The 22,507-nt window shown below is 38.7% G+C and overlaps 2 protein-coding genes across 9 annotated transcripts in view; one reads left to right on the forward strand and one right to left on the reverse strand.

The window, feature by feature from the left end:
• The window catches only part of PHYHIPL (phytanoyl-CoA 2-hydroxylase interacting protein like), a 193,683-nt gene extending 191,358 nt beyond the window's left edge, over nt 1-2,325 (forward strand). For 2 of the 3 annotated variants that reach the window (XM_073353377.2, XM_073353380.2), the window contains exon 6: nt 993-2,324. In XM_073353377.2, the coding sequence (XP_073209478.1) occupies nt 993-1,527 (535 nt within the window). In that variant the 3' untranslated portion in view covers nt 1,528-2,324. Of the gene's footprint in view, nt 1-992 lie in introns of all 3 variants that reach the window. The other variant, XM_073353378.2, reaches the window with a different exon arrangement.
• The window catches only part of FAM13C (family with sequence similarity 13 member C), a 199,984-nt gene continuing 179,513 nt past the window's right edge, over nt 2,037-22,507 (reverse strand). For 2 of the 6 annotated variants that reach the window (XM_073353371.2, XM_073353369.2), the window contains 5 exons: nt 19,858-19,941; nt 10,029-10,124; nt 8,338-8,537; nt 5,426-5,527; nt 2,037-3,940 (listed from right to left, as the gene is read on the reverse strand). In XM_073353371.2, the coding sequence (XP_073209472.1) occupies nt 3,817-3,940; nt 5,426-5,527; nt 8,338-8,537; nt 10,029-10,124; nt 19,858-19,941 (606 nt within the window). In that variant the 3' untranslated portion in view covers nt 2,037-3,816. The remainder of the gene's footprint in view (nt 3,941-5,425; nt 5,528-8,337; nt 8,538-10,028; nt 10,125-19,857; nt 19,942-22,507) is intronic. The other 4 variants (XM_073353370.2, XM_073353373.2, XM_073353372.2 and 1 more) reach the window with 4 other exon arrangements.

The raw sequence follows: 22,507 nt of genomic DNA on the forward strand, positions 1-22,507 counted from the left end.
AGTAAAATATTTTTTCTAGATATGAGGATTCATTGCACTTTGAAAGCATTTAGGCAAACAGAAAGTGTGATACACCCTGGACATGTTTGTGTACATATGTGTATATATATAAAAAGTCTGTGCACTTCACTAACAGTTGAACTGCAATGCAAAAGGGATCGGATTTGTGTATTTTTGGGTTTAGGATAATTACAGTCGGAAAGAACTAAATTATATCTCGTCTTGGGCCCAGTCCTGCTTCCACTGAAGTCAATGGCAGCCAAATGGGGCCATGTATTAGCAATGTGGAGAGAAAGATTCTTTAGAAGAAAATGAAATGGGGTCTTAGTGGGGCCAAAACTGATTAATTCTCCTCAAATTTATTAGACTGAGATTATCATTTTATTATCACCACTTCTAACTTCCAGAGCTGCACAAGCAGGACTCCACAGTGGTTAAGCACAAAATCTGTGAAGACCTATTTAAATAAAACAGAGAGACTGTTTGTGTCTGCTTAAATTACTCCCGATCGTGTAAGTAGGAGCAGAGTAAGCCGCAGGTTTTGGAGGGCATGTGGGTATTCCCCTGCCGTAGTGTCACTGGAAAAAAAAAAGGGGGGGGGGAACTAGCTATCATGTGAATTTGTGTACAGCATCCACTGAAAACATTAAAAAATATATTAATTTGTAACTTTCAATGTAGACTTAAAATCCCACTATTGTTACAGTTGCTGAGGAAAAATATGGTGGGTGGGGTTTCCTGTACTGTTTTTACCTCTTCATCCACACAACTCACCTCCAGAAGCAGAGACAAGATGGAAAAGCAATCCCTTCTCACCCTGGTCATGTCTTCATTTATTTGTCTTTGCTTTCTCTTGAGAGTGGGGTGGCGTTAACCTTATTTTTCAGATGACTGGCTTCTCTTTGTGTCCCTTGTGACACGTGGTAGTCCTATAAGTAATCAAACTTGTGCTCTTCACTGCAAAACAAACAATAATAGTCATTCATTTTTAGAGACCAACATGGAAATGCAATGCAGCTTTCTGTCAAGGATAACAGTGGTAGCCATGGCTCTCCAATCAGTGGGAAGTTGGAAGGCATCTTCTTTAGCTGCAACACTGAGTTTAACACGGGGAAGCCACCACAAGATTCACCTTATGGAAGATACAGGTTTGAGATTGCAGCTGAAAAACTTTTCAATCCAAATACTAACTTGTACTTTGGGGACTTCTACTGCATGTACACAGCTTATCACTATGTCATTCTTGTTATTGCCCCTGTTGGGTCACCAGGAGATGAATTCTGTAAGCAGCGCCTTCCTCAGCTAAATTCAGAGGATAATAAATTTCTGACCTGCACCGAAGAAGATGGCATCATGGTTTATCACCATGCCCAGGATGTTATTTTAGAAGTAATTTACACTGATCCTGTGGATCTTTCCCTCGGCACAGTTGCAGAAATTACTGGTCATCAGCTAATGAGCTCGTCTACTGCAAATGCAAAAAAAGATCCCAGTTGCAAGACCTGCAACATCAGTGTTGGACGTTAATCCCTACCCCAATATATAGGAGCCTTTGAACCTCTGTTGTCCATTTCCATTGTCAGACGTTCTCTTCAGAAGCATGCACATGCCGCTGTCACCAAAAGCAAACACCAGTTTTTCAAATTCATTAATAGCATTTTTAGTATAACTTTCCTCCTTCCTTCTAATAGTTTATAGCATTAGGGGAACAGAAGTCCTGGATTTTCTTTCTGACAACATTTACACCTAGATGCTGCAATTTTTGTTTGTTTGTTTGTTCCTGACCAAACATAACAAAAACCTATATAAACCGCTTTAGCAAAATAAAAATAATGGCTTATAATGGTGTTTAAATATGCATTTATTTTAATCTACTGAACAAACACTGGGATAACTCTCCAAACAGCATGAAAGGTTGTAATTGCAGCATGATTTAAATCTCGAAGCCTAGAAATGTCAGCACTTCCAACTTGTTGTTTGACAGTGTTATTTATATTAGCTAACTGGAAACAAAAATTGTGTTTAAACATCATAAATATAATAGAAAAATATTTTATTTGTACTGTTGTATAAAATATTATACAATCATATAGAATATATAGAGTACATTTTAATAGCAATTGTATACATGTCATGAAACCATTTTCCCTTATCAAAGATGTAGTTTGTAAACTTCAAATAGTTGTGTATCTGTTCCTGTTGCTCTTAGATTACTTTAATTAAACAGATTTAGAAAGGAGATCATTCCGATTCATAAAAGTTATAAATTGTCAAGTCAATACAGTGAAACAGCAAACCTCATAGAAATAAAAAAAAAAATCCACATTGTGTAGTGGTCACACTTTTTCCTCCAAACCATTTGAAAATGTGTACTACTTAAAATCATGCTGAAACATTACATACAATAAAAATACAAACATGGTTGGTATAGAATAGACTTCAGAAAATGAACATTTCCTTAAGATAGCAAAACAGGTGGTTTATATGCAGTTAATACAAAATGGCAATTTAAACAAAACACTAAACATGATGCAACAATTTCCCTTTCAAGCTCTTCCTTCATGTTTGGTTTAGACATTTTCCCATTATATGTCTTTGATTTGTAATGAAAAATACAAAATGCTGACAATCCTTCTGTGAAATATTGCACTTTACTCAGAAATGATCTATCACAAGAGTGAGGAAAATCCCTTTACATTACAAAGTGGGGTGTGCTGAAGGATGTATAATTCCAACAGAAAAATATTTTTGTAGTCTTACTTTTAGGAAGCAAGGCAGCCAGAGTTCCTCATCTCACAACCATGACTTTCAATTATATACTGCATACATTTATCTATCCAAAATATCTTGTCAGAATACAATAAACTATTCTCCTCATTATTTTAATATAGATATCTAACACAGGAAATACTTTAACATTTTACAAAGTGCATGCTTCCAAACAAGCTTTGGTAGTCAGAAAAGCAAAATTTTATAGCTTCAGGCAAAATAAAGTGCTAAGTTTAATACAGAACTAAAAATCAGCGTGTATGATCAATTTATTTTACTGAATTTTGTTTAGGGTACTATAAAAGTACTGCCAACCATATTTAACAGGCCAGCACCTAGTGCCTTTACATTGTCTTATACTCCCTTTGGCAAACCTGAAACAAGCATTCCTTCCCTAACCACTGAGTCCTTGTTGCTTTGCCAAATAGATGTTTTCTCATTTGCAAAAAATGTGATTGCATTTGGCAGTTATTTTACCACTTTCTTTTTCTCCAGCAGCCTCAATTTACTCAACTCCAAGAATTCAGGGCCCAATTTTGTCCATGTATATGCACCTCTCTTTGAAGCCAATGGGAATTGCACCTATGTATCAAAGGGTAGAATTTGATCTACAGGTTTTTAGTTAACATATGATGTTCTAAGTTGTTTTGCCTACAGAAATAGTGGATTATACTGCTTTTGAGCGAGACAGAGTGGTGGATTTCTGATTACTTTTAGAATCTGGAGGGCATGCCCTAATGGTTTATAAATGTTAAGATAAAGCGGGTTAGACTAAGGGCCAAAACAACTTTACAGTGTCCCTTTAACTTCTAACATTATCATAGTGCACTTCAAGGCTATTCCAAAAGGAAAAATATAGTTCACTCCCTCCCGTTTACATACTCTTACACACATTGCCATCCTCTCCTAGTCTCAGTTAATAAGATTATTAAAGTGCATCAGATTCTCAGTGTATCTAATAACTGTGCAGAAAGACCCAGACCTGTACAATTATTTTTGTTTGTTTTGGTTTTTGCTAGCAAACACTAGCTATGTATTTCATTGACTTCAAATTCCTTTAGAGACATCATGCTTAGTGATGAGAACCTCTAAAAGCCTGAGTTTGGCTTTCGTGTGCTTGTATTCAGAGTACTCTTCAGCCATAGGTATGCGATCTTCCTTTTGCGGACTCCTGAAACAGTCAAACAGAGCTCTGTCATTTTATGACACAGAAGAAAAATGAGGTTTAAAATGATTTCTGCTGTGATTTTTTTTTTACATTTTTTTCTAATTTTAGATGCCCATAGACATATGAAAAAAGCACACTCTTGTGAAGTAGGATTATAGGAATGGCAATTAAAATACTGAATTCTGAAGTTTAGATTATACAAGGTAATCACATTTCTTGTCAACTGTGTAAGTAATAATTACTTCACTCCAAAATATGCAGATATGTTGTTGTACAGGATTATGGAAAATATAACTACCATGGTACTACACTATGGTTTTCTTTTTGAACTATATATAGGCTAGCCCCAATACTCAGGGAAATCCGTGGAAAAGCTCCCATTGATCAAGGGCATTGGACTGAGCCCATAGAGTCTAAGACCATACACGTTCTTTCATCACAATAGGAAATCATCCTGACCTACCTGAGATCACTCAAGGAGTTGTTTTCATTCAGGACTTGTCATGAATTCAGTAGCATTTAAGCAGATTGAACAATTTAAATATTATACCCTCACACATTGCTCCTCTTAAGATGAGCAATATTGTGATGTGAAAGTGTGAGGAGGCCACATTTTTGAAAATTCTGAATGAAAGCTCACCTTATTTTAGGCATAATCTGGAATTTACCAATAAACCCCCAAAAAACACCCTCCTCCGCCAAAAAACAAAAACAGAAAAAACCTCATCGGTAAGGTCTGTGTTATAAACAACAAAATGGCTCCTCTCTGCTCATAGGGACTAATCCAAAGCCCACTGAATTCAGTGGAAAGACTATTGATGTCAATGAGCTTTGGATCAGGCCCACACTACCTGCACCTCTGGCCACACCTAGCCCATTTAAGAAAGGGGAGGGGTGGGACAGAGCTGCCTGCCACCAGCATACCAGTCATGGTAAAAAGTCTCCAGGAAAATGACATTTCAACTTTACATTTATCAAAAAGCACTATATGTATTTGTCTGCATATGAATTCTGTAAATCAGGGGATCCTAATAGTACATTTGTGGCAAACACAGCTGCTGCTGGGCTAGCCCAACCCCTGACTAGGGGGTCACATTGCTCCTTCTGTCGGTAAGTCTAAGGAAGGAAATTTCTGGACTGATCCTCTGGCAGAGTTCCCTGTGGATCTTTGCCCTCTCACAGGATATGTTATGGGGGCTATCCTAAACCTGGAAGAACTTCAAGGATCTGCATAGATCCTGGAGGAATTGTCGGAGCAAAAAATCATCTCCATAGAGACCCGATGCCTCCACGGTGCTCCCAGCAGTCTCCTTCCAATCCTGGGCTGTAGCTACCCTTGGGACTCTGAAAGCACAAAAGATAACACAGTCCCATCCCCTCCCTCCCCCCAGCCCAATTACTACAGGTAAGTCCCTGCTGCCTAAGAATATGTTCTTTAATGGAAACATAAACATCTGCTTAAAATACATGAAAGAGGTTTTTGTTTACCTTCCTGTTTGTTTAAAGAACTGTTCCTCAAATTCTCTCAGAGCTTTGCGAAGCCTTTTCTTGTCCGCTCTTGTTTCTCTGAGATGTTCAAGAAGCACAGGCCTACAAAGGAGGTAGAGGAAGTTGAAGCCTATGTGGACTTAGAAATAGTTAAAACATTAGGGCTGGATGTGGCCCTTCAAAATGTGCACAGTGACAGGTGTCACCTGAGTGCAGAATTAGACCTGTTAAGTTCAAGGAATCCTAAAATTTTCTTCCAAGTCTGATGTAATGGACTTATGACAGCACAAGTGTAAATCTACAGCATTTCCTTGCTTTTGGTGTCATTCACACTCCTCTAATAAAGGGAATGCAGAGAATCTATGGAAGGAAGCAATAAAACACTCCGACCCTAATCTTGTGGGTACCCTTAGTTCTATGTGGAGTTCATGGTGTTCAGCATCTCACAGGAAGCACTTGGCACCTTACAGTTTCAGGCCCGTAAGTAAAAAGGGGGATACACGATTAGCAGCATAGGACCTGATCCTGCAAACACCATCAAATGCAGTGCTGTTTATTGTGAGTCAATGGAACTGCAGACTGTAGTAAGAACTACGCTGGGCAGCGTTTGCAGGATAAGGTCCTTAGGCAGAAGATAAAACACTTTCAGAATATGTCCGAAAATATACTGTTCCATAATAATGTGATGCGCTAAGAAATCTCAGCAGCACTTCTCCATGCTGCATCATTTACACAGTGAGAGTTCCACAGAACAACATACATTCTTTTTATCTTCACTCACTTAATAGGACCTAACTGCCTTTATTCATGTCTCTGACTCTCAGGTGTCAATCAAAACACATGGGAAATATAAGGAATAGTATAAGATACAGTAACTCCTCACTTAAAGTTGTCCCGGTTAACGTTTCGTTGTTACGTTGCTGATCAATTAGGGAACAATGCTCCCTTATAACGTTGTTTGGCAGCCGCCTGCTTTGTCCACTACTTGCTGGAAGAGCAGCCCGTTGCAGCGAGCTGGTGGGGGCTCGGAACCAGGGCAGACCAGCAGCTCCCCGCTCCCCTAAGTTCCCTGTGCAGCAGCTGCCCAGCAGGCTACCAATTGCCGGCTTGTTCAGCTGTCCCTCCCCCCACTGCCGTGTGCTGCTCCTGCCCTCTGCCTTGGAGCTGCTCCCAGAGACTCCTGCTTGCTGTGGGGAGGGGAGAAAGAGAGGGGGGCTAATATCAGGGTGTCCCCCTCCCCCTTGCTTCTGATCCCATTTACCCCTTCTCCATATAGAGCAGGGTGGGAACTGGACAGGGCTTAGGATGGAGAGAGCTTGCTGGCAGTAGCTGCTATCTCAACTTCCTGATCTTTTTAAAGGCAATGTACTTAAAAGGGGCAGTGCACATCTCTCTCTGTCTGCCATGCTGTCTCTCCTCCCTCAATTCGTGCTGCCTTGCAGAGTGAGGTTACATTAACAATGTGTTAACCCTTGAGGGCTTAGCCGAAAGCTAGTTCATTATTCATCAGTAAGGCATTCCATGGGAAATATCCCACCCTCTTCCACCCTCTAACTTCACCACCTCAACCAAATTTTACAGTCATCATTGCTGTGTACAGTATTAAATTGTTTAAAACTTATACTGTGTGTGTGTGTGTTTGTGTTTTGTCTGGTGAACAAAATTTTCCTGGAACCTAACCCCCCATATTTACATTAATTCTTATGGGGAAATTGGATGTGCTTAACATCGTTTCGCTTAAAGTCGCATTTTTCAGGAACATAACTACAGCGTTAAGCGAGGAGTTACTGTATGAGATCACATTCATCCGTAGGGTTTGTTTTCATCAGTGAGCACCAGGGCTGAATGATATCAGCACACGTGTATTCCCACAACTAAACAACTTGACCATAAACTGCCCTTTTCACAGAAACACAAAACATAAGATTCCAAATCACTGTTTCTATCACTTATAGGAGTTTGTTGACCACCCTTGTTGACAACAATAATTTTCTTCAATAAAGATATAGATAGAATTATGTTGACACGTAGTGAAAATACATGAACAATTATACCAGGCCAGACCATGAATTTACAATAATTCTTACAGTCTACTATTGTACGTTTTAGAAATGTGATAATATAATCCAGATTCTTCAGTTGAAAAGGTGTCCTCTTTCACACCAGCGACACTACAGTTGTGAAATATGAAATGTAACCAATACAACTGCAATATATAAATGAAAAAAAAAAACTAGCCTGGTTGGTCAAGCCACCACTAATACTGAAGCCTCCTCATCCAACGTGTGTTATTCCACAAATACCTTTTAAGAAACTAAGTAGATAAATGTCTAAACTTTCTGACAAAAATAGGTAAGTTGACAAATCATTTATATTATGTCATCATGTGGGCTCTACCTATTGGGGGGAGGGATAGCTCAGTGGTTTGAGCATTGGCCTGCTAAACCCAGGGTTGTGAGTTCAATCCTTGAGGGGGACACTTAGGGATCTGGGGCAAAAATTGGGGATTGGTCCTGCTTTGACCAGGGGGTTGGACTAGATGACCTCCTGAGGTCCCTTCCAACCCTGATATTCTATGATTCCGTTGCATATATCATTCTCTCTCATATATGTATATTTCCCTGCCTCTCTCCTTCTGGATTTAGGCAGTTCTCTCTAGAGCTGTCTGATTACACGAAGTGTGGCAAAGCACAGGTAAGCTGATCACATAAATATCCTGTCTCTGCTTTCTCTCATAAAAAGGATAAAACTCAATCCTTAAGGTCTAGAGCTTCCTGATCCTTGGGAGATTTTGACAGTAAATACAGATCTTGCTGTGACTAGAACATGTAAGTGCGTGGTTGGGTTGGTTGTTTTTTTTGGGGGGGGGGCGGGGGAGCGAGAAGATCAGGAAGAAAAATTGCAACGCTCACATTGTGGCCTCATGTAAATTGGACAGAGACGGGGCTGGTTGTTTGATTGCCTTTTTTTCATCCAGAGGTGAAACAATTGCAGGCTCATTCTCCTCATCCGAGCAACACAGATAGTCATCTACAGGAAGGTTAGATGCCGGACTGGATGATAATTCGTGGCTGCTTTGAGAACGGTCTTCATCTGAATCTTCTTCCTCCTGCTTGTAATATGTAACATCATCATCAAATTAGCTGTCTACATACTATTTATTGAAAATACAAGAGGTTACAGGTATTAAAACCAATAGCTAAACACACTTTGAGATTTCTCACTACAACCTCTAGTGGGGCAAATTCCGTTGTAAGGCATTACTTGCCATGACTAAATGTGGCAGAATCTGGCCCTTACTTCCATAAGTAGCTCTACTAATTACTTACTGTGGATTACTCATACAACAAAACATTTGCAAGAGCATGCTTTTAAATAGGATTTAGGGCATGATCCTGAAACCCTTATTCATTAAACTAGTCCCATTGAAATCAATTAAACTCCCCATGAGTAAGGTTTGCAATGAGAGAGCCCTTTGTTTAATTGTCCGTAAAGTAAACTTGTACCATTTAGTGTCAACAGTTCATAAATTAAAGCTACAATATGCATAAAATAATAATTCTAGAGGTATTTTTAGAGTTACAAATGGTTTTAGCAATCAAAAAAGAATGACCATATTGCAACACATTTTACAGTTGTACTACAGTACAAGAAAATGATGAAATTGTCCACTTCTTAAAAACTGTTATTTATAGATTTTAAAAAATGCATTGACCAAAGTTCATTCAAAGTAACATGAAGGAAGCTTTAAAGAGATTCTGAAGTAATAAGGTTATGGCTGGGATTTTCAAAGGAATCAATGAACCCATTGAAATTCAATGAGAGTAGGATGCCTATAACTCCCTGAAGCTCATGTGCAAGTCCCATGCTAACATTACCACAAGATGTGGAACAAGGCTTTGTAATTAGTATTTTCTTTTATAGTGACCAGACAAGCGATTTACAAAGGGCTACTGCAGCTCACATTCAGTGGTACTTCATCCTGCAAGAAGTGCTACTGAAATGGGGAATTCACAAGGTAAAGCACTACCCAGTGAGAGTAAAGGCACCAGTTCTGGACCAGTTCTACCTCAGCAATTTTTGACATGTATTTTATATTTTTTAAAAAAAAACATTGTTATTTTTAACAATCAGAATCATATACATGAAAAGCTTTTTTCTTTCTTTCACACTGGTATAGCATTGATCAAAATGTTATGCTAAGATCTTAATGTGCTAAGTAATAAAAGTATTTTCAACAAAGATCAAGGAGGATATATTAACAGTATAATACAGATAGACACAGCTTTCATTTTGTGGTGTAGATTTGTTTGTAATGGTGAAGGTTAAAAGCTGAACTCCCTCATCTGATCCCTTCCCCACCCATGTAAACTGATTGATTCAGAAATTGATGTTTTACATCATGACCTCTGGCATGCTTTGGGGTTGAATCATGTAGGATGTTTACTCCTCTTTAAATATCAACTGGATGATTTGATCAATAAGCATTCTATAAGCCCGGCATGTGTAAGAGTGATTAGAATGTCACTGAACTGGCATACAAAGCACAATTCAGAATCTCGTATAGCTTCTTTACAATAAATACTAATTCTTTCCAACTTACAATTGTTGTAATCAAAGATGGTGTCGAGAGAAGTTGCTTGATAATTCTGTATCTGTCATAAAGAGGCTTCATAAGACTCCTCTCTTGTTTAGTTACCTAAAAAGAAACCATAAGAAAGTACATTCTTCTCAAACACAAGCATTATGGGCCATATTCTGCTCTCATTTATACCAGTGTAGCTAAGGAGAATTTGGTCTGACATGTAATATTGCTTCAGTTAATATTTATGCGTATTTATGGTAACAGTAGCATAATTCATAAAACATCACAGTGTACAATTTGAAAACAAAAGTGTAATGTAATTTTTCTAATGAAAAATATACCACGTGGAATCTTTGCCTCCTTGAGGCATTCATTTTGGGAAAAGGGTGAACTGGTTACAGTTCCCCTTCTGAAGATGCAGATATTGTTAAAGGAATTAGTTTTCTCTGTTCTCTCTCTAGTTAACCCCTGAGCATCAGATGCACCTAATTTAGGAATAATGCTTTTTTTTTTTTTTTTAGTTTGTGTACTATGAACTCAATCCAACCAAAAATACTTACAGCCTATCAAATTGCATAAGTCATGTATAAGGCTATGGATTCTGGTTGTACAACAGGCCATCCTACTCTATTAAAAGAAAGAGTTGGCCAGTCACAGTAGCCCAAAGAGGAAAAAACATACCTAATTTATTTAACTGTGTACGATACCTGCATCTTTGGCAGGGGATTAGACTAGATGACCCAACTCTGTGGTTCTATGATTGCATCATACCTGTTGTAGGGCAACATTGTCAGAAAGAACGAGGAGTACTTCTGGCACCTTAGAGATTAACAAATTTATTTAAGCATAAGCTTTCGTGGGCTAAAGCCCACTTCATCAGGTGCATGCAGTGGAAAATACAGTAGGAAGACACACACAGAGAACATGAAAAAATGGAGGTTGCCACACCAACTCTTAACAAGACCAATCAATTAAGGTGGGCTATTATCAGCAGGAGAAAAAAAAAACTTGTGTAGTGATAATCAGGATGGCCCATTTCAAACAGTTGACAAGAAGGTGTGAGTAACAGTAGGGGGAAAATTAGCATGGGGAAATAGTTTTTAGTTAGTGTAATGACTCATCCACTCCCAGTCTTTATTCAAGCCTAATTTAATGGTGTCTAGTTTGCAGATTAATTCCAGTTCCGCTGTTTCTCATTGGAATCTGTTTTTTAAGATTTTGTTGAATAATTGTGACTTTTAGGTCTGTAATTGAGTGACCAGGGAGATTGAAGTGTTCTCCGACTGGTTTTTGAATTTTATAATTCTTGACGTCTGATTTGTGTCCATTTATTCTTTTTACATAGAGACTGTCCGGTTTGGCCAATGTACATGACAGAGGGGCATTGCTGGCACATGATGGCACACATCACATTGGTAGACGTGCAGGTGAACGAGCCTCTGATAGTGTGGCTGATGTGATTAGGTCTATGATGGTGTCCCTTGAATAGATATGTGGACAGAGTTAGCATCGGGCTTTGTTGCAAGGATAGGTTCCTGGGTTAGTGTTTTTGTTGTGTGATTGCTGGTGAGTATTTGCTTCAGGTGGGGGGCTGTCTGTAAGTGAGGACTGGCCTGTCTCCCAAGATCTGTGAGAGTGAGGGATCGTCCATGCTCAAATAAATTTGTTAGTCTCTAAGGTGCCATAAGTACTCCTCGTTCTTTCTGCTGATACAGACTAACACAGCTACCACACTGAAAATTGTCAGAAAGGAATCACCTGCAAATGAGTTCATCTCCTCCCTGTGCTCCTTAACACCCTATTCTCAAATCCCTGTCAATCCCCACACTGACCATTTAAGCACCCATGGGAGTTGCTGCCACTCTACTGTGTAGAAATCATCTCCACAACTTCAGGTGAGTATGTGGGGGCAGAAGTGGAAGGATATGGACAGGCTGCAGGCATGGGCAATAGCCCAGAAATGGAAAGTTATCGAGGTATATGGAGTAAGGAAGAGAGAGCAGCGGAATGCTGCTGTATGCCATCAGCCTGTCTAATCTAATCCAGTTATAGAGTATCTCTAATGTATCCTTCACTGTAGTCTGTGAGTGCTACTTCTACCCTAGCTTGTTGCCCTCTGTAGGGGAAGGTGGTGCTGTTTTTACTCCCAATCATCACATTCAGTTTCATTGCAGTTGACAGGCCTTCTTGCCCTTGACTTACAAAATGGAGAAAAATATTTTTAAGGCTACAGCCCCTTTTAGCTTCTCCTCTGGCTGACTTTTCAGATAAGGAGGGAAGAGCCATCCCCCCCTCTCATTAAGACATCATCAGACTTTCCCAGCATGCTCACTGGTGACCCCAGTAACATTCCTAAGCCTGCTGTTTTAATAGTAATTAGCAACTTGGCCGTTTTCTTTAGTGTAGTCTTTCACTGCACTCCTGCCTCCACAGTGAAGTTTGTAGAACAGTGACATTTTGTTTATGGCTGATCTTTAGTATTTGCTAAAAATATAAAGGTAAAATCTTATTTCTAACAAGTTGAGTTTCTGAATTTTTTCACTAAATATGTTTTTAATTAGTGTTTTCCATTTTTAAGCAGTTAGTTAGCCTTCAAAGGTAGGTACTTAGAAGTACATTCCTTACATTTGATACAACTGTTTGATACATACAAATGCATGTGTTGTGCTGGTTGCTATGGGCCAAGCTTTCAGAAAGGGACATTCTACATTTGTGTACAGGTCTATATCTATATATGCATAGGCAGTTGCCATTAATGTGCATTCATGGCACAATAACTACTAAGGCTGTATGCCTGCACACACAATAGCTACTAAGGCTGATTTGCCCTTGCAATCGAGTTAACTGTACATATAGACGTAATCGCACAATTGTGTAAGGATCTTGGGCCTGCTCTGACAATTTGGCTGTTACCGTTATGAAGTGTAAGATTTTCAGTAACTGTCGTATGGTGGGATAACACTGCTTAGAATGTTTTGTTATCCAATCAGCATGCAGGATTTTCTATTATGATGCTATAATGTTTACTAGGTAATGTTCCGTTATAGTGCTGTCTCCAGGTTCTGGTTCTAGCATTACATGGAAGTATTCCTCAATCTATGTTGTGCAGTTGTGTGCACATCCTGCAAAAAACCAGCATGGAACACGCAAAGTGAGTTGGTGTAGCAGTTGCCCTTGCAAATCTTTAAAATGATACCTTTGGACTAATTAAATGTAAGCAGTATTTGCTATACTTAGTAAAGGAGATACTGGTTGAAGTTTACCCCGTGCACATGGCCTATACACTAATTAAGTCCCAGTTAAGCCTCAGCCTGCACGAGAGGGGATTTCACCCACCCACCACCATGAATAGAAGAGTAACATTTTTTACTTGAAACAACTGTTGTAAATATCCTCATGTTGACTAATACACTGTGCAAACTTCTTCTTAATGGTATTTTTTTTCTGTAAAAAGTGAGTGAATACAAAACACCTAGGTATAATTACAGATGGTATAACCAAGTAACGGAAAGGAAAACTGCATTCCACCCCCTCACATCCATATGATTATCATAGGGGATATGATAGCTGCTCTTGTAAGTATACTTGTAGAAATAATGGGCGAGATCTTCAAAAGAGTTCAACGCCCAGAAAGGACAGCAAGGGCAACTCAACAAAGCAAAATATCTGTGAAGAGACCCTGCCAAATATTCTGGGCTAGCAGTTGATTTTTAAAAGAGCATATAATACAACCCTACAATACTAGAAATGTTTTTATTAAATTGCTGAAAATGTCAATGAAGTCAGATTTTATGGTGGTATTAACACATTTTCCTGCATAGTTAGCAACCCAAACACTGTAGCCTTGTGCCAGATCCTCTACAAGTTCACCCTTGGTTCTCCAACTTCTGATATAATTAAAGTTATGACTAGCTTGTAAAAAATAAATCATGGATTTTATTAGGCAATTTAATATCTTAATGTCAGCACAATGTTATTTTCTTCCTGGAAATAAACACCTGACTTCATAATTGGTTAGGCTGGCATGGCAAGCAAACAACTCTTCTGTATTTGAAAATATTAGTAAAGCAGATTTTAGGTGGGAGACAGTACCAGTAAGCAGCACTACACATACTAAATTAGCTGAACTGAATGTAGGGCAACAGCTATCTCATGTCTCGCCATGTTTAGCCTAATCTAAACATCTTTTCTGCACCCCATTGTACCATTTCTCAAAGGGTCTTTGATACTGCTTGTGTCATAGATGGCACTTTCAAACAAAATGATCTCCGCCAGCTCTTATGTTCGAAAGGCCAATTTAAATTAAATACTTTGGGCCCTCCGTTTTGTGTCATCAAAACATGTGGGCACACATATCAGTAGTCAGTTCTGATGTAGTTTGTAGTTTCTAACCCCTTTTTCTATGCTTCCCCCTCCACCCTGATTTAGGTGGACAGAAACCGGTAGAGATCTACTAATAATTGCACCTGAAAAAATTTGGCCAGTTATCACACCACCAAGAACAGAGGCTGGGCTGAGACCCTGCTGAAAAACATTATTTTCAAACTCATTTCACATAAGTGAAGTACAGCTTTACTTCATACAACTGTAGGATAAGTAAAGAATTAAAGTTAGCTTAAGTTTGGTTAAGGAAATGTATGACTAACCTAGATGATCACAAAGGTCCCTTCTGGCCTTAAAGTCTGAGTTTATATATGTGTTGTAAAGAAAGGCCCTGACCAGCAAATAGAAGGAAAGCCTTGAAAATAAAAAGTGGTAAAGCCAGAAGGAATAAAGCAGAGAGGACGTCTGGTTGAAAGAATAACTAATGAGATAAGAGGCAGTTTCTAAAAAGAAGGCCTCTGACCATAGGGGTGACTGCAAAAGGCTTTAAATCAAATACAGAGAATCCGTCTGAAAATGAGCCAAAATGCCCCTTTTCCAACCCACACCCCAGTGTTAAAGTCTGTGTGAACCGAGGTGGAATGGGAAAACTGTAGGTCATCAAGAAGGAGGGGAGGAATGGAACTCTCCAGTTGTTTTTTAGCTGAAATCAATAATTGGCAATAACATCCCTTGATTGTTAAAGGGTATAAAAAGTAAACGCTCAAAGGGGTCATTGCTAATGCCTGCCTGACCACACTGGAGCCAACCAATATGGATCTAAGCACCCTTGGGCTTAGCCTGTTTGTAACTATGCTGCTTATAAATGTTTTGTTACTGTTTGGATGTAATAAATTGCTTATTATTTAGGCTTTTTAGACACGTTTAGAGCAACTGTATAAAATACCATTTGGTCTCAGGACTTAATAAAGGAATTTATGCTTAAACTGGTGTTTGGTGGTTTCCCATATTAATAATTTCAAATATTATTCAAATAATTCCAATAACAACAACAAACTGAAAACAATTTTGACAATAGTCAGTTGAATCCTTTTAGTCACAATTTTAGGGTTACATAGTCTACTTATATTGTAGCTAAACTCAAATGTAAGAATACTTTCAAGATTTTAAAACTGAAAGGACCATAGACCACATTCTGCTGCCAGCCATTACAGAGTAAATCAGAATATCTCCATTAAAGTGAATGGCATAACTTCAAATTCACACTGGTTCAACTGAAATCATATTCTAGCCCCAAGGCTAAACTGTCAAGGCCTGATTCTCCTCTCACTAGTGTAACACTATTGATTTTAGTGCAGTTATTCCTGATATACACTGGTATAAATGGAAGGATAATTGGGCCATGTGATGGTAAGAGGCCAGCACAATTCATGCTTATAATTTTGAGGGGCTTCCTTTCACAGATAAAAGGCCAGAGAGGTCCAATCTATTTCCACTGAAGAGCACCACGTCTGATGTTAGAGTCAAGTTCCTGTCTCACCTCTTTCAGAACAATGTGCTGTGGTAAATATAGGTACTGTTAAGGTCTCTTCGAAAGGCAAAGAATGCCCAGCTTTGCTTAAGACTTTTCCATCTCATTGCTGTACATTATTATCCTACTAAAAAGGGTTGTCGTTCAAGAAGTCTGTTGCCCAGGATGCTTTATTTATTACTGTATATGACAATATTTTCCTGCCTATCCAACAGTAAGTAGATGTGTGAACAAAACCATAATTAGCAAGGGCCAAACACATCAGCCACAAAACCAAACCATTTTGCATGCTTGCCACTGAAATTAACCACCCTTCCATTCCATCTCCTAAAAAACCCAACCCAACCCAAGACAAAAACAAACCACTCCAACAGGTTACCTGTTTGTATTATGTCCTAAAGCAATCGGGGGGAGGGTTGCAAGATATCAGAAATTTATTCCAATCTACAGCAAAGAAAAACTCGCTCCCCTATACGCTTATCCTTCAAGGTCAAGCATTCTCTGTCAACCTCTCAAAACACACAAATTATATATAAGTGTATCATTGTTATAACTGAAACTTTTTTTACTCTTATAGTAAATGTAAATAGGGGTGCAAGTCACAAAAATGACTGCAAATAAGGGATTGTTAACCTGAAAACACAGTTTTAAATGTTGCCAAACTGTTGTTTGGCAGACCAACAAAGGTCAAACTTTCTAGAGCTGAGGATCTACCACTGAGAATTCATTGCCACTTACTGCCAGGAGTTCAATGCTAGGGATATACAGTGAGAATATCTTAGGCAATTGCAACAGCTAAGAAGGGACATAGCTGTTTGGAAAAGAGTTGGATCTAAGGCCACTTTATAGAATTGCTTCTAGCATGCATGTCTCAAAGCACCATTGTTCTCAGCACAAATATGGCACATGATAGGCAGACTCTATCAGATGTGTGGATTTGCAGATCATGCACCAGAACATTTTGGTCAGTCTGTGGCTACTGAATAACCCTATCTGGGGTACAGGATGGACATCATCAGCTTTCTTTAATACAAAATCCCACAATCCTAATGCAACCATTAGTGATATCCCTTCCTGTAAGCCAACATAACATTTACTCTGTACAAAAGGACTTGGTTTCCTTGTCCTTGGTAATGAGTGGGGACATAAATACAATCACTTTCTTTGATGCCCTTCTGTGTCTTTAGCACAAAATGCTCCAGTTTCACAACCATCAGTTTCACCAGTAATGACTCAGCTGTGGTTTTATTTTTCGTCTTTATGGTGTTATTACTCATAACTGGATCTATTTGAAAAATGCAAATTATTTTGTATGGGATTTTTTTAAATTTCCCTTTTTTCAAAATTCCCCATAATCTATTTTTCTTCTTTTGACAAAAACTGAAAAAAGTTGGGTTTTGAAAAATATTTTCTTTAAAAATCATTTTTTGAAAACCAAATTTAAAATTTTACTGAAAATTTTGGTTTTCCATCAAAAAGCTCCAACATTTTTTACCAAAATAACATTTTTCTATGATTGTCTATAAATTTCTATACCAAGAAAAAACTGCTTGCTTCCTGAAGGCGACACTTTCATCTTTGCACGTCCATTCCTCACTGGTTGTAGCTACTGAAATCTATCAGGTTTCTACACTAACTCTCACTTTTTGTCTTTCTTGCATAAAGAACCCATGTTTCCCTGGGTGCTTTTCCTATCTGGGCTTTGGACTATGTACTTGAAAACCTAGCGATGTTCCAGGAATCTTAGAGTCATCTGCTCCACAAACACACAGGGAGGAAGGGAAAGGACAAGAAATATCCTCTACTTATGCTTCTGTGCAGCAGTCAGGTATGCTTTTCACCGGGCAATACACAAACTACAGAGAGTGGAGACAAGGTGGGGCAAACATGGGCATATACTGCACCTCCTAAAGAGGGGTAGCATCAGTGCACTCCCACAGTACCCTGAAGTGGAGGCCCCACTGGGAACATGTAGCTCTGTGGTTCCTCCAACAGTGGGGCTGTGTCTTTGACAGACAGCAGAACCCTTACAGAGCCATTTGATATTTCAACAAATCTCTTAGTGCTACTTCTTCGAGACTTACTTTGGTGGTAGGCTGTTCTTGATCTTGCTCCCACGTTAAAAGGGAAATTGTGGGACCTTCCTTCTTACAGCAACAAAGAACTGCTTAAATTAGGTGAATTTGAAAAAAAAACAGCTCAACTTGTAGAAGCTGCTGACTCTTAAATCAAACATAATGAGAGGGCACCCTAGAAAATGTTACATATACTTCTAATTACTGGCTCTGAAGTGCAGCACTGTGATTGATAAATTCTCACCTTATTAGGACAGCTCTTCATGCTCAGGGACTGATGGTATCAGCAGCATTTATGATCAGTGCTAGAGCATGAAATTTGCCTACTAAGGTATACAAGTCCATTTTTCCCAACAATATTCATTAGTTGTCTAACAGGCAGATTCTCCACTGAACAACATGCTTCCAATAAAGTCGTGAGAACACCACCAGTTTACTCCAGCTGAGAATCTGGCACAATAATTTTCAATATTTTTATATATATACCACCAGGTAAGAAGCAGGAACATGTAATTGCTGTACCAGTTAAAATAAGCAGCCCATCTAGTCTGGTACTCTGCCTCCGTCAATAACTGTTACCTGATGCTTCAAGGAGGTACAAGAAACTCCCTAACTGACAATTATATAATAACCCCTTTTAGAGGAAGTTTCTTCCAATCCTAGACAGTTAGTGGTTGGATTGTGCACTGAAGTATGAGGTTTTTAGCCTCTTGAGTATAATTATTTTAAAAGCAATATACAATTGCTAAATATAGAAAAAACTGTCTAACAAAACTCTTATCAGCACAATCTTAAGGTATATATTTTAGTAATTATCCTAAAAAATCATTATATGGTGACTACTATTAAAAAGGCAAGTTTTGCCCAGCAGTAAACCACAGTAACTAAACCACAGTAACTAGACCACAGTAACTATGACAATGTAGTTCTGAGACTACTGCTCGTCTCAGAATAGGATAATGAGTGCCACATTTCAGATTCCTTTCTGTGGTAACTAGGTCAATAACAACTTCCTAATGATGACCACTGCACATCTAGGAAGTATCTTTAGATGGTAACACCTGACATCTGAAAAGAAAATGAAAAGATACGATAATATATCTTCACAAAATGTCAACTGCCCATCATTTTAGGCATATTTATCTCCAACACACATAAATTTGCCATTCTCACAAGTAGTTACATCAGAAATGCCAAATCATGAAACTGAACATTTAATCAATATAAATTATATCAGACACATCAATCCCACATCCTCTTAAGATTCCTGCACCATGAGCTTTGGTTAAATAAAGTGCTTAGGCATGTGCTTAACTTTAAGCACGCAAGTAATTCCACTGACTTCATGTTCCATGGAACTTTAAAGTTAACCACGTATTTGAGTGCTTTGCTGTATCTTGGCCTATTTTAGCAGGTTTCTCAGCATAGGGATAGGCTTAACATCTTCAATAAATAAAGGAAAATGTAGGTGATAACTCATAACATTGTCACATTCTGTAGTGTGGTCTGACTTGTAAAACTTTTCTCCTATGCTGTAAAATGCTCTAATAATGTATAAATTTCAATACCAAATTACAGGTCAGACCGCACACCACCTAAGTCAAGGTGCAAATTGTGGAAGATCAGAACGGGGTCCTGAGCATTGTTACCATTATGTTTGCAATATTTTGCTATTGAAGACCAATATAATGCCACCAAACACTGGCTTTGTTATTTTATTTCTAAAAAAACTTGGTCACAGTTTAGCATTTTCAAGCAATGAACATTTACATCTAAAGATTGCTTTGAACCAACTACAGTAATGTTGAATGTGTAAGAGTGATCTAAATATATTTAAGGTGTAATCTCAAAAGTATTTGTTAAAGAAATTCTACGTAATATAATTTGAAATTTACCTATCTTTCCATGGCATACTTACAGGTCGTCCATGAATACTCTCAAAATATAGCAGACATTTCTGAAGACTGATTTTTTCCAAAGCCATTTGCTTTTTTGTCATATCCTATTTAAAAGAGTTATTTATAAGGTTATGAGTCAAGATTTCATCTCAAGGATGTAGGAATGTATGTTTTAAAATGTACTTTTCCCAAACACTGATATAAAAGATCCTGTTCCTGCTCTCATTGAAGTCAATGGGAACTTTGCACTGAAATCAGTGGGAGAAGGCCCCAAGTTTATGTGAATCAAATGCATGTATTAATTTCTTGGGGGCTGATCCAAAGCCCACTGAAGTCAATGAACAGGACTTTGACTGCAATGAGCTTTGGATCAGGCATTTAGACGAGAAATAATATATTATACTCACTTTGCATTAGGGAAGTGAAGTCTTATTTAGGAAAATCCCCATGGACATCAATGAGAAGTTAAAGAATGCAAGAGCAGACCCCGGAAAATGTATTTAATGATCAGAAGTTTCTTTGTTAAGTATATAACTTTATAAAAATCTGAACCTTTGATTTAACTCATTTTCTTTCAAGATATCCAGTTTGTAAATGAGATTAAGTACCTTGCAACCTCCAAAAAGTATATTGGGACAATTATGTCCTTACCAATAAGTAAAATTTTCTGAGGACCCTGATTCAGCAAAGCTGAATATGAGTTTGTAGCATAGTTGGGACAGCCCTGTCGAAAATGTACAACACTTTTCCAACAATTGCAGTGGATCTGGGGCTCTCACTCTCTCACACATGGCCACGGTTTCTGTGGTCTATTGAACACCCAACACTATTCATTTTCAAAACTTGGGAATTCTACTAAACAGAGACTCACTTGAGAGACTGTTCAATACTGCCAAAGGCATCTCTGCAGATCACTGATACCAGTGTCATTCCCAAGAATGCAGGGAAGCTGATTTTTTTCAAATACAATTTGCAAATGCTAATCTACAAATATTAATATTTGTGTCTATATGCTGCAGAGTGAAGGTCCAGTCCTGCACTCCTTACTCAGGGAAAATCCCATCTGAGTCCCATAGAGAGTTTTGTCTGAGTACAGGCTGCATAATTGGGCCTAAAATGTGCAATCCAACACAAAAACAATTTTCTTTGCATTTTCTGCTGTAATTTTGTAAATCAATTATATAAGGCCAGAACCTCAGCTAATGTTAATTAACACAGATCCACTGAAGTCAGTGGAGATATACCTAATATACGCCAGTTGGGGATCTGGACCGTAGACTTTAGTAATTATCCGGATTCTAATTCATGGTGAATGACACTCACTATAAATGGTTATGAAAATTACTTTGGAGCGGTCGTTCCCACAAGAGCTTTGCACAGAGGGCCTCTGCACAAAACAGGATAGTCAGTCTCCTCAGCAACATTGTCCCCCCCACCCATGTGGAAGCACCCTCTGTGGCTCCAGGGATCTGTGGGTGGCATGTGGAGAACAAGGAAGAAGTAGGGAATCCACAGAAATGTTAATTCAATATGAATCACCTGTCCCACCTCCAGCCCATGAAACCTCTCTCAATGGAGCGTTCAAGGGGGAGTCCTGAGCAGGGCCTAGCCACAGTCTCTCAAAGTGCTGTTCTGTACCACTAAGTGGGGCCACAGTAGGGAGCAGCATGCAGAGCTGGTGCAGTTTGCCATGGCTTCTGGCAGATCCCCAAGATCTGTGGGAGTTGGGGCCAAACCTCCTACATTTTCCATGTCAGGGAGGGGAGAATTCACCCACTACATAGGAGGAACTGTGTGATGAGAACCTTTCCTCTCCTCCCCACGACTGCACATGTGCTATATTTCTGCTGAAGAGGGTGATTCCCCACTCAGTAAAGTATTTGCTGAACACAGAGTTGTATTTAGTGTGAAGCTTTTTAAAAGCATAGTGAAACGTGGCGTTTAGACCTGTATCATCAACCGCTAAGGGAGCCATCCTGGTCCTGCTGATGTCCAGGAGAGTTTAGTCCTTCATTTCAATGGGAGCAGATTTTGATTTATTTACGGACAATTCCAAGTTATCTCAGTTGGCCATCCAGACACTAAGGCACCCAAAAATCATTTATCACTTTAGAAAACCTTGGTCTTAAAACTCTGCACAATTTGATCACTTAAAAAAATTCCTATTCATTTTTTTTTCTATAATAGCCACTATTTGGCATTCAGGCACCTAATGAAAGTGCAAGCTGCCCCATCACTAGTTTAACACGTAACACAAGTTAATTCTTCCAATAACTATTATGTCTATCCTCCTCTGAGTGTGCCTGTGACAGCTGGATGATTAATAGTAAACAGAGTGTGATCAATAATATTGAGTCCTACACGCGGGGACCAATATCAAAAGGGATACTGCACAGATCACCCATGTGGACCTATATTATTTACTACTTTCATTAGCAATCTAGAAGAAGGTTTAAATTCAACCATGATTGTATTTGCTGACAATTTTAAAAATCAGAGGGGGAGCAAATGAGAAGAAAAAGTCCAAACTGCAATGGCTTAGAACAGTAGGCTGCGTGCAACAGCATGAGATTCAATGCTGATAAAACAAATGCATAGTTGTGCAGTGAGGGAGAAGAATAAATAAAAAGCACAGATATAAGCAGGGGACAGATAACTAGAAAGTAGCCA

This window comes from Lepidochelys kempii, chromosome 7 (genome assembly GCF_965140285.1).
Source record: "Lepidochelys kempii isolate rLepKem1 chromosome 7, rLepKem1.hap1, whole genome shotgun sequence".
NCBI lineage: Eukaryota > Metazoa > Chordata > Testudines > Cheloniidae > Lepidochelys > Lepidochelys kempii.